The sequence below is a fragment of the Saccoglossus kowalevskii genome, chromosome 4 (assembly GCF_978046115.1).
Source record: "Saccoglossus kowalevskii chromosome 4, keSacKowa6.1, whole genome shotgun sequence".
Lineage (NCBI taxonomy): Eukaryota > Metazoa > Hemichordata > Enteropneusta > Harrimaniidae > Saccoglossus > Saccoglossus kowalevskii.
The window spans coordinates 45,871,299-45,884,211 of record NC_140644.1 but is presented as its reverse complement, the minus strand read 5'-3'; the positions used below and the strand labels follow the sequence as shown (position 1 = coordinate 45,884,211).

The following is a 12,913-nucleotide window of genomic DNA, read 5'->3' as shown; positions in this document are numbered from 1 at the left end:
TGGTCACCAAGGTAACAACCCACTTGTTCAGTGCGTGACTTGGGGTTAAGGTTTATTAGATTAGTCAGTTTCGCCAAGAAGTGCGCTATTTTTTTCGCTGATCACCCAGTTGTTGTAGTATATATTGTAGCACCAAGTGTGTGACACTCCTTCTTCGACTTCGGCTTGCTTTTCCTACTTAGTGCATGGTCTCGAGGTAACGTAAACTGCGGCCTCTCATCGAGTGTTTTACACTTGGAATTTATACTTCGCCCGATTATATTGGTATACGCGAAACATTAATCTTTTAAAATAAATCCTGAGACTATACATGATGTAAATTCAAAATAATGTGATATTATTTTACATTATGTGGGGTCTACATTATTCTGGGTTGCTTTGCGATGTTATACCAAGACTCGTGAAAATAAAATAGTGTTTTTCTGCGAACTAATAGAGACGATTTTTCCAATCTTCTGGTACCACTCGATTTTTATTATTTGAACTTGGCGGCAAGTAACCTTTAGTTTCCCAGTCTATTGTGTCCATTCATAGTCTTAACAATAGGGTGTAAATTGCCATGCGAGCCTACCGCACACAACCGCGGTAAACCGGGGTCATGGAATCTTTGCATAAATTTGCATAAAATGCGGTCGACCGGCGAGCACCCACCACCACCGCGGTAATGGCCGCGGTAAACCGCGAGTTTGATTTCCTACTCTTCCCTTACCCATACATGTTATATACCATAATAAAGATCTTGTTTCAAACTTTGAAAATATGGCAATTTTTTAAAATTATGCAAATACCAAGTCACGTGATCACAAGAATACGCGAAAATGGAGTAAAACGGTTAATGACGCAATTAATAATTAATTTACAGCACGACTGAATATATTTTTTTATGTAAATATTATAGAAGGGTGCTTCATGTACAATGTTCTTCGTTTTTTTGCAACTATAATTTGTTTTTATGTAGCCTTATTTCAAATGTTTGGACGTTAATACCTGAGTAAAAACAACATGTCTCTATATAAAAATAAGCAAAAAATCAAAACGAAGGCAGACAGAAAAAAATCCAGGAACTTTCCTCCAGTACTCTATATAGCGGTAAAGTTGACCAAAAATTGCGACGATGTGACCTTTCGTTTGTTAGAAATTGCGTGCTGAATCTGTAGAACTGCGTAGAAATCAATTTCAAGATAAACGCAAAAAACGTCCAAGGTCAATGAATCTCAAACTAGGCCTAAAAATTTTGAAAAATATGGAGTTATAATTATTGAAACATGTCTGCCTAGCGACCAGCTACTAAATAATGCCTTTTAATGTCGGGGCTAAATGTTATACGCGTTAAAGACAGGATGAAATATGTTTTGAAATCTCAGAACGGCCCTACTGTGTGTCAACCGACAACGTGATGACTTCCCGCGAAAGTGACGTAGTGATTTGCATATTACTAATATGGTGTGGAGGCGGAGTTATTCCAAATAAAGAAAATGGTTTAAGCCGTGTGCACAAGATATTTTCAAGTTCGTTTAGATTACTGTTCACTGTAAAACTGATAGCCGGTGGCACGTAGTAGCAAGCGTGCGAACACCGTGACGGTTTCTTTTTTAGTAACCGTTGTGCGAACAAGAGCAATGACTTCGCCTTTTTTCGCTCGTTTTTGTGACCGCTTGTTGAATTCGACTGGACAATTTCGGCTTTATTTTCGATCGCGAAAACCCCGAAATATCACCGCCCGCTCGCTTGCAGAAAATTTCCGAGGTTCACATGGTCTTATAATTGTCTTACTGGTTTTTATAAATGTTGAACAGCCGACACAAATTCAAATACTTTTCGTTTTAACTACCTATAATTATATGCACGCAATCGGACCCTTTGACTTCGATTTGGCTTGGATTGAATATTTTATTTTAAACATTATTCTGACGTGAAATACAAAATGTATTTCATCACAAGTACGACATGGTTGTCTGAGTTTTGTTGCCCGATTATTGAGTCTTCGCAATGTGTTTACGGTTTGTATAATTATTGTTGTTTTCCTCAAGGCGAAGACAAGCTGAAGGACCATGAAGCTAAATGGCAGTTCCATGCATGGGCTGAGTGAAAGAAAATATTTAATCTAAGCCTAAAATAAAACCTAATATTACACTTCTTTGTGTATTTGTTAATTTTACATGTTTGTCATGACAGTACATCTAGAAAATCTCCTCTTTCGTTGATAATTTCCATTGTTTGGAATGTCTGTCGACCGTGCCCCAATAATTTGTTCGGGAAATCGATCCCCGTTGGTTTCTCCATACTGAGTTTAGGACGGGCGTCGGTCCCGACGTCCGGCATTCATCACAAGCAGCCGAGACAAAACATTGACCGTAATTTATGGGGAACATGTCCCGTAATTTGTGGGCTGAAAACCCAAATAATTAAACAAGTATTATTACCTTGCCCGTACCATCAAAGATGGAAGGGAAAGGTATATTAAGGGAAAATTTTTGTCCGGCGTTGTCGTCGTCGTTGTCGTCGTCGTTAATAATTGTTATTGTGTGCATGATAACTTTACTAATTCTATTCCAAACTTCATCAAACTTGGTCACCTTGTTCATCAGTATAAAGTCTTCCCTGAGTTTGAACAACAGATGTCCTGTATGAAAATATCATGCAGAAATTGAGAAAAACTGATAAAATATTTTGACTGTTTCTACTTGACTGATCACTGGTGATACACATCAAAGGTCACTGATCTCAGTGGAAATATGCATTGTTGTATGTGTTCAATGAAGCAAATGATTTATCTTGTAATAATATCCTTGGTAATGTATCTCAGAATCCCTTACTGGGTTTCAAAACCAACTCATGGAGAGATTGCACAGTCTGATACACATTTGCAAACCTACCAATAAATCTTTACAGAAAACAAGATGTCAGAAAATCAATATAGGCACTCCTATGAACTGGGTGCCAAACTTTGATCAAGATCTGAAGCTAATAGAAAATCTGTTTAGTTCAAAGTTATCAAATCAAAAACAATACATAAAAAATACATAAAAAGCAAAACATTTCATCCACATTTTAAAAAGAAAATTGTTCTAAAATATATGTATTCTGTATTTGACAAACAGTTCATTCGACAAATGAAAACTCACAGGAATATGTTTCAGCTATTAGAACAGAATGATAGAGTTTTTATAATACTAGTTTAAAAACTCACTTCAAACAAAGATTGCAGTGTTTGAAGATGTAGGTTCTCAGGAGGCAACAGTACTGTTGACTTCTCCCTCCACTGGACACCAACTAACTATTTAAGTTGATTTGCACACAAAGCAGAGCTTGCAACATGATAGCTATTCATAAAGGGTGTTTTTTTTTTTTTACTTTTCATATAATACAGTAGTCACACAATGAGGCAGTTCATATTTGTCTCAGTGAATCATTAATTTTTGACAGACACCTGTACAAAATACTTGGATAAAAGCCAGCTAAGATTTTCTGTTATCTTGCATGTTTTATGAATCTATTCACGTCTAAATGCAGCACTTTTTTTTGCGATGAGGCATTTGTTTTTATACTAAAATATCTGAATTACTTTGAATAAAGCTGGAAATTATGTCCCTTAAAATAATTAAACAAATAAGGCACAAATGTTTTTGTAAGATATTTACATCTTTAAAGGACATTCGGTAGACTGATTCCCCACTGTTAGTTCAACCCCAAAACTTTTTTGTATTCAAAATTAATTATGACAATGTATATTTATATTGAAACAAACTATGTTAAAGGGAATTATATTATATTTTTATATATTTCATTTTACATCGCAAAACTACAACAGAGCTTGGTTGTTCGCGGTGAAACAGCCGCCTTGAAGTCGATACAACTTCAACTAGCCACAGTCCCTCTATCCTCTATCTATGGAGGGACTGTGAACTAGCCATTTCTTACCTTGAAATAAAAAAAATAAAGATTCCAAGAGCATCGGGAATATATTAATAACCATTTTTAGCAATCGCTAGATTTATTTTCGACATTTATTGGCAACTTCTGCGCTGAAAATGGTTGAAAATGTGGGTGTGGTTCTCTCGCAAAATCCTGTTGATAATACGGACAAATATTGTTCTGTGACCCAGGTCGTGCTCCAATCAGGTGACTTTCAGCAAATCAATGATGTTGTAACAGAGCATATTTGACGCTAATTGAAGGGTCGTCGTACCGTCCAATCTCCGGCTTCGATTCACATAGGTTTTTTTTTCTGTGACAGGCTTCAAAATTATTCACTGAAAAACATCGGTATATTTTGATTAACGGAGGGGATTTGACCTCAGTTCAGAAAGAAGAAAAACTAAGCTGAGTCCACGGCGAATCAGTTTTCTTTGCTAGTCGTGAAATAAGGTAACCCTGAGTAGGGTCGATGATTTTCAGCCCTGAAGGACTTCCGCGTGAATCCTGATTTTCGAATTGTTCATCGTCTGGCCACCAAATATTTATGGCTATAACTAAATTTGACACGTTTTTTTCTGAATTATTCATTTATGTCAAGCTCTGTTCTGTTTTTTCAGAGCATGTGGCCGTTTTAGTCAAAATATTTTTTGTGGGAACACTTTTACGGTACACGTATAGATCGAGCTCATTCACTGATCGTGACTTAATTTTGAAAATTTAATGTAAAATTATACCAGACCGACCGCTGTGGACCGACGTGGTTTTGGTATCGTTATTTTTGGAATTAATCATTAACATTTTCCTTGTTTCTCTGCTCTGTCGAAAGAAGTTACCTATGCCCTTTTCACGTAACTGTCTCATTAAAATAAAATATTACATTTAGAACAAGCATCGAAAACACGTAACAAGAGGTCCCAGTTAAGTTGCTTTGACCAGGGACGTACGAGTACATCCATGCTTTGACGATTGAGTGTCATGCAACTATTAGATTTGAAAAACCACCATTTCGACTACTCATGTGTGATCAGTGTTTTGTGTATATGTACCTTGGGTAGACCTCTCTTAGGTTTGTTCATTTCATGTTGATATCTTCAATTCTCTAATTTTGGTGAATATTTTCGACTTCTTGTTAAAAACCGCAAGTGCGATTGCTTTTATATTACATATATAGGTACTACATGTGGACCTCTCTCAGATTTGTTCATTTTGTAAGGATATCTTTAATTCTCTAATTTTAATGAATATTTTTGGTAAAAAGTGGGCTAATGCGCAGATTTGATTAGGTTTTGTTAAAATTTCATGCATATTAATTACCTAATTTGCATGATACTAAGCTAATTTTTAGCTGTTCCATGACTGTTCCATTGATATCTAAAGAACCACTTATTGGATTTTGATGAAACTTGGTACATGGATGCTCTGAACTAATGCTTAGTTTTGATTAGTTTTTGGTAAAAATTACCTAATTACTAATTACCTAATTTGCATAATGATTAGTCAATTTTCGGTTTTTCCACTGATATCTCAAGTACTAATCATAACATTTCAATAAAACTTGGTACATAGATGTCATATGACACTGCACAGACCTGATAGTTTTTAGGGTAATATCAATACATATTAATTACCTAATTTTCATAATTAATTAATTTTCAGCTATTTCAAGTAGTACTAATGATCACATTTTAATGAAACCTGGTACATAGTTACTTGAGGGCCGTGCAGAGACCTTATTAGTTTTGGGATAAATATTTATGCATATTAATCGCCTTATTAGCATAATTAGTTAACTTTCAGCTTTTCACCTGATATCTCAAGTACTAATCATCACATTTCAATGAGACTTGCGACATAGATCTTCTAGGACTATGCAGAGACCTGATTAATTTTGGGGTGAATAATTGCGCATATTAATTACCTAATTTGCATAATTAGTTAATTTTTTGCTGTTCCATGGCTGTTGCACCGATGTCTAAAGAGACACTCATTGGATTTTAATGACGCTTTTAAAGAGTACTCATCACATTTGAATAACATTTGGCACATAAATGCTCTAGGACAATAGACAGCCTGATTAATTTTGGGTAAAAATCTGTTCATATTATTTCTCTAATTAGCTTAATAATTAATATTTTTTTTTGGTTCTAATCGCATTTCAATGAAACTTGGTACATAGATATTACATCACGCAGTCTTTTTACTTTTACATTGAGTAGACCTTATTAGTTTTACACTTAAATCTGTTCATATTAGTTACCTTATTTGCATAAGCTTTCCCATCAATATCTCAAGTTCAAGTAATTTTGAATTAATTTCAATGTGTTTGAGTGTTAATTTTTGGATACTGATACATCTCAATTTTGTTTGTAGGTTTAATGATGTGAGTGTTCCGATCCGAGTAGAGTGTGTCAAATATGCTCAGTATTTTATTTTAAATCATCAACAATTGGTTACTGATATCACAGGTAAGTTCTTCCATTATTACCTGATGTCATGGGTAAGCCCTTCCATCATTACCTGATATCATGGGTAAGTCCTTCCATCATTACCTGATATCATGGGTAAGCCCTTCCATCATTACCTGATATCATGGTTAAGTCCTTCCATCATTACCCGATATCATGGGTAAGTCGTTCTATCATTACCTGATATCATGGGTAAGCCCTTCCATCATTACCTGATATCATGGGTAAGCCCTTCTATCATTACCTGATATCATGGGTAAGTCCTTCTATCATTACCTGATATCATGGGTAAGTCCTTCCATCATTACCTGATATCATGGGTAAGTTCTTCTATCATTACCTGATATCATGGGTAAGTCCTTCTATCATTACCTGATATCATGGGTAAGTCCTTCCATCATTACCTGATATCATGGGTAAGCCCTTCTATCATTACCTGATATCATGGGTAAGTCCTTCTATCATTACCTGATATCATGGGTAAGCCCTTCTATCAATACCTGATATCATGGGTAAGCCCTTCTATCAATACCTGATATCACGGGTAAGCCCTTCTATCAATACCTGATATCATGGGTAAGCCCTTCTATCAATACCTGATATCATGGGTAAGTCCTTCTATCATTACCTGATATCATGGTTAAGTCCTTCTATCATTACCTGATATCATGGGTAAGCCCTTCTATCAATACCTGATATCATGGGTAAGCCCTTCTATCAATACCTGATATCATGGGTAAGCCCTTCTATCAATACCTGATATCATGGGTAAGTCCTTCTATCATTACCTGATATCATGGTTAAGTCCTTCTATCATTACCTGATATCATGGGTAAGCCCTTCTATCATTACCTGATATCATGGGTAAGTCCTTCTATCATTACCTGATATCATGGGTAAGCCCTTCTATCAATACCTGATATCATGGGTAAGCCCTTCTATCAATACCTGATATCACGGGTAAGCCCTTCTATCAATACCTGATATCATGGGTAAGTCCTTCTATCATTACCTGATATCATGGTTAAGTCCTTCTATCATTACCTGATATCATGGGTAAGTCCTTCTATCATTACCTGATATCATGGGTAAGCCCTTCTATCAATACCTGATATCATGGGTAAGCCCTTCTATCAATACCTGATATCATGGGTAAGTCCTTCTATCATTACCTGATATCATGGTTAAGTCCTTCTATCATTACCTGATATCATGGGTAAGCCCTTCTATCAATACCTGATATCATGGGTAAGCCCTTCTATCAATACCTGATATCATGGGTAAGCCCTTCTATCAATACCTGATATCATGGGTAAGTCCTTCTATCATTACCTGATATCATGGTTAAGTCCTTCTATCATTACCTGATATCATGGGTAAGCCCTTCTATCATTACCTGATATCATGGGTAAGACCTTCCATCATTACCTGATATCATGGGTAAGCCCTTCTATCATTACCTGATATCATGGGTAAGACCTTCCATCATTACCTGATATCATGGGTAAGCCCTTCCATCATTACCTGATATCATGGGTAAGCCCTTCTATCATTACCGGATATCATGGGTAAGCCCTTCTATCATTACCTGATATCATGGGTAAGCCCTTCTATCATTACCTGATATCATGGGTAAGTCCTTCTATCATTACCTGATATCATGGGTAAGCCCTTCTATCATTATCACTGATATCATGGGTAAGCCCTTCTATCATTACCTGATATCATGGGTAAGCCCTTCTATCATTACCTGATATCATGGGTAAGTCCTTCTATCATTACCTGATATCATGGGTAAGTCCTTCTATCATTACCTGATATCATGGGTAAGCCCTTCTATCATTACCTGATATCATGGGTAAGCCCTTCTATCCTTATCACTGATATCAATATTTTTGTTTCTGCTGTTGTTTATGTGATTTTACTGGTGTCTCTGTTATAATGCAACAACATTTCAGTACAGTGACCATCAGTTAGTACCAATGTATTGATGTTATCTCTGTTTTGCTTAGATCGCTTAAAAGAACGTTTACATGATACAGATGAAGGTGTTCGACATGAAGCAGTGAATGCTATCGTTGCAGCAGCTAAAAAAGATGTGACAGCTTGCAGTGATGAAGTTCTACAATTTGTTAAAGAGAGAATGCTTGATAAAAGGGTAAGTAGGTTGTAGTTGGCCATATATTTGGCATTCAAACTTTGTGCAGAAAAAGTAAATTTTTTAAGTCACCCCCTTTAGCCATGAAAATCCAACCCACCAATTCAATTGTACATGTCCCATCTAGATAATATTGTCACTCTTGATCAAATTCAGGATGTTCGAATGGTGAAAATGTATCAAAATCATTTCTGACATTCCCAAACTGAATCTTGCTCGTGCATTGGACATATTTTATTACCTTGCCCGTACCATCAAAGATGGAAGGGAAAAGTATATTAAGGGAAAACTTTTGTCCGGCGTTGTCGTCGTCGTCGTTGTTGTTGTTGTTGTCGTCGTCGTTAATAATTGTTATTGTGTGCATAATAACTTTACTAATTCTATTCCAAACTTTATCAAACTTGGTCACCTTATTCATCAGTATAAAGTCTTCCCTGAGTTTGAACAACAGATGTCCTGTATGAAAATATCATGCAAAAATTGAGAAAATCTGATAAAATATTTTGACTGTTTCTACTTGACTGATCACTGGTGATACACATCAAAGGTCACTGATCTCAGTGGAAATATGCATTGTTGTATGTGTTCAATGAAGCAAATGATTTATCTTGTAATAATATCCTTGGTAATGTATCTCAGAATCCCATACTGGGTTTCAAAACCAACTCATGGAGAGATTGCACAGTCTGATACACATTTGCAAACCTACCAACAAAATCTTTACAGAAAACAAGATGTCAGAAAATCAATATAAGCACTCCTATGAACTGGGTGCCTAACTTTGATCAAAATCTGAAGCTAATAGAAAATCTGTTTAGTTCAAAGTTATCAAATCAAAAACAATACATAAAAAATACATTAAAAGCAAAACAGTTCATCCACATTTTAAAAAGAAAATTATTCTAAAATATATGTATTCTGTATTTGACAAACAGTTCATTCGACAAATGAAAACTCACAGGAATATGTTTCAGCTATTAGAACAGAATGATAGAGTTTTTATAATACTAGTTTAAAAACGCACTTCAAAGATTGCAGTGTTTGAAGATGTAGATTCTCAGGAGGCAACAGTACTGTTGACTTCTCCCTCCACTGGACACCAACTATTTAAGTTGATTTGCATACAAAGCAGAGCTTGCAACATGATAGCTATTCATAAAGGGTGTTTTTTTTACTTTTCATATAATACAGTAGTCACACAATGAGGCAGTTCATATTTGTCTCAGTGAATCATTCATTTTTGACAGACACCTGTACAAAATACTTGGACTAAAGCCAGCTAAATTTTTCTGTTATCTTGCATGTTTTATGAATCTATTCACATCTAAATGCAGCACTTTTTTTTTGCAATGAGACATTTGTTTTTATACTAAAATATCTGAATTACTTTGAATAAAGCTGGAAATTATGTCCCTTAAAATAATTAAACAAATATAGCACCAATGTTTTTGTAAGATATTTACATCTTTAAAGGACATTCGGTAGACTGATTCCCTACTGTTGGTTCAACCCCAAAACTTGTTTGTAATCAAAATTAATTATGACAATGCATATTTATATTGAAACAAACTATGATAAAAGGAATTATATTTTTTTTTACTTTTCATATAATACAGTAGTAGTCACACAATGAGGCAGTTCATATTTGTCTCAGTGAATCATTAATTTTTGACAGACACCTGTACAAAATACTTGGATAAAAGCCAGCTAAGATTTTCTGTTATCTTGCATGTTTTATGAATCTATTCACGTCTAAATGCAGCACTTTTTTTTGCGATGAGGCATTTGTTTTTATACTAAAATATCTGAATTACTTTGAATAAAGCTGGAAATTATGTCCCTTAAAATAATTAAACAAATATAGCACCAATGTTTTTGTAAGATATTTACATCTTTAAAGGACATTCGGTAGACTGATTCCCTACTGTTGGTTCAACCCCAAAACTTGTTTGTAATCAAAATTAATTATGACAATGCATATTTATATTGAAACAAAATATGTTAAAGGGAATTATATTATATAACAAAGGGCAAGGTCACCAGAGTTCAACTATGTTTGAAATTGGTACGTACATCGGACATATAGTATTAAATTTATTGCATCCTTAGAAATAGTTTATATTGGTTGATAGCAATAAAATGTTAGTAATAAAATACATATTATACTAAAGAAAGTACCGTTAAAATCCTAATATAAACTACGGTTTATATTACAATGTATCAATTCAAAAATTTAAGTCAAAAGCTCAAGTTCGGGGTGCGGTTTCTATTACGTACATATTGCAATCACTAATATGCATTTATTTAACAGAAAGTATATTCTAACAGTAGTTTCAAATAAAAACAAACACTAATGCATTCCTTAGTAGATCACGGTACGATAGCACAATCCGGCCATGCTGCGGTTCACAAGCGAATAACTTACCGCATAAGCCCACGTCTCTGTTTTTAGACATTTAACAAGTTGAGGGCATCCCTGAGTATAGGCCCATGGTGTTTTTACCGGGCATCGACGACATTTCTTAAAATATGCATGTAAAAAGTGTATTTCATTGCATAATAATCAGGAGTGATAAGGTAGTTTTGTTCCTGCTTTTACGAGAAAACTTGCATTAATTTCAGGCCGGCAAACGTACGGAACATGGTTCGCACATTTTCTATTCTGTTATTTACTCAGGATGAACCCCGATGTTGCAATACTGAAGTAATCCATATTTATTTTGAGTAGTGGTTTTAGAAACGCCAATGTGATCGACAATTCGTGAAACCTGGTCATTGAACATCGCTTTACTTTTCCGAATAATCGTGTCCATTGAGACTTTTGTGAATGGGATGTGAGCGAGCAAACTATTCTTTGACATGAATGGCGACCATGAAAAGTTTAAATACTTCCTCCACCCTCAGTTTACCTTTCGAAAATCGTGAATCAACTGCTTTAGGGAAAAAAAATCACCGTTTTTGTCGAAATCAGTTCACATTTTAACATCGCGGTAATTCACTTTCGCATTGCGTTGAAAAAATTACTTCGTCAATAATCGAGAAACTTCGTCTGTACGACACATCATTTTGATTGGTTATCGAAAGACGTGACCTGTTAGGTCAAAGGAAGTTGTTCAGGTCAATTCATGATGCAAAACACCATGGCGTAAATTGCTTTGTATCGAGCGTTTGCATACGATCTTGCTTTCGAATGTTTTCCCACAGACCTTACCTATTTTTGCACCGCAAGTTCAGACGGTATGTAAATCGTATTGTATTAAAATGTGTGTATTTTTATGAACATGTTTGTTTCTTCATTGTTAAAAAGTGTTGTGGAAATCAAAAAGACGTAATATTTCTCCAAGACCGGCGCTGTGAACTTAAAATGTAATTTGAATAATTTGTCATGGTTGGGAATCAATTCAATTCGTTTATTTAAAGTCAGTTAGAAATACCAAGCCAAAGGCTAATATCACCGACTACTAAAAATTACATCAAACAAAAGCAAAAATTTCAAACATCAAACACAGAGAAAAACAACAGTAAGATTTCACAAATAATCAATTAAATATCTTAAAATGATTTGGACCACAATGACACCATTTGCTTAAAAGAATACAAATCTTTGCACTCCTTCATTTGATTAGGAAGCGAGTTCCACATTTTAGCACCATAATAAGACAATGATTCCAGTCCATAGCGTTTAGTCCTTGGTCGTTTTAACTGTAATTGATGAGAATTTCTTAAATTGTACATTACATTTTTCTCCTTGTATAAATCCCACATAAAAGATGGGGAGAGTTTGTTCACACTTATATAAACTTCAACAAGTATGTCACGATTCCTGGACATCTCTAGTGTTTGTAGTCCAGCACGTTCCAACAAAGTTTGATAGCTGGACTGAAAATCATTGTACACAAATTTCAGAGCTCTGTATTGAATACCCTCCATCTTAACAATGTTTGCCTTACCACAAGAAGATGGTTACATTTTGACCCCCCCCCCCCCAATATCTTTTCTGAGGTGGTTCTCTAGTATAAGCCCACCCCTTAATTTTCCCGATTTTACATGTTCATGCCCCTGGGCTTATACTCAGGGAAGTACGGTACTTGTTTTCGAAGTGTTGAAATTGTTGATTATTACTCAGTAGTGATTATAATAACGCAAGAAAAATTAATTTGTTGAATTGTTATGAAATACAAGTAAAATTCAACTTAGTTTCATCTTAAGCGAATGATTTCGGTCACATGTAAACGTTCTAAGCGTTACGATATCCGCCATGTTTTTTGAATCCACATGAGACTGTTTATTGACCGGATAGGTCAAGTTGCTAATTAACCAATCAAAATGCTGGATGGTGCCAACATGTTCTAATTATCATAGCTCATTTAAA

At 35.2% G+C, this 12,913-nt stretch overlaps 1 protein-coding gene across 1 annotated transcript in view; it reads left to right on the top strand.

The window, feature by feature from the left end:
* Window positions 1-12,913, top strand: part of LOC102803664 (sister chromatid cohesion protein PDS5 homolog A-B-like) — a 112,285-nt gene that overhangs the window by 23,809 nt on the left and 75,563 nt on the right. The window contains exons 9-10 of the mRNA XM_078011793.2: window positions 6,289-6,383; window positions 8,396-8,541. Of these exons, the coding sequence (XP_077867919.1) occupies window positions 6,289-6,383; window positions 8,396-8,541 (241 nt within the window). The remainder of the gene's footprint in view (window positions 1-6,288; window positions 6,384-8,395; window positions 8,542-12,913) is intronic.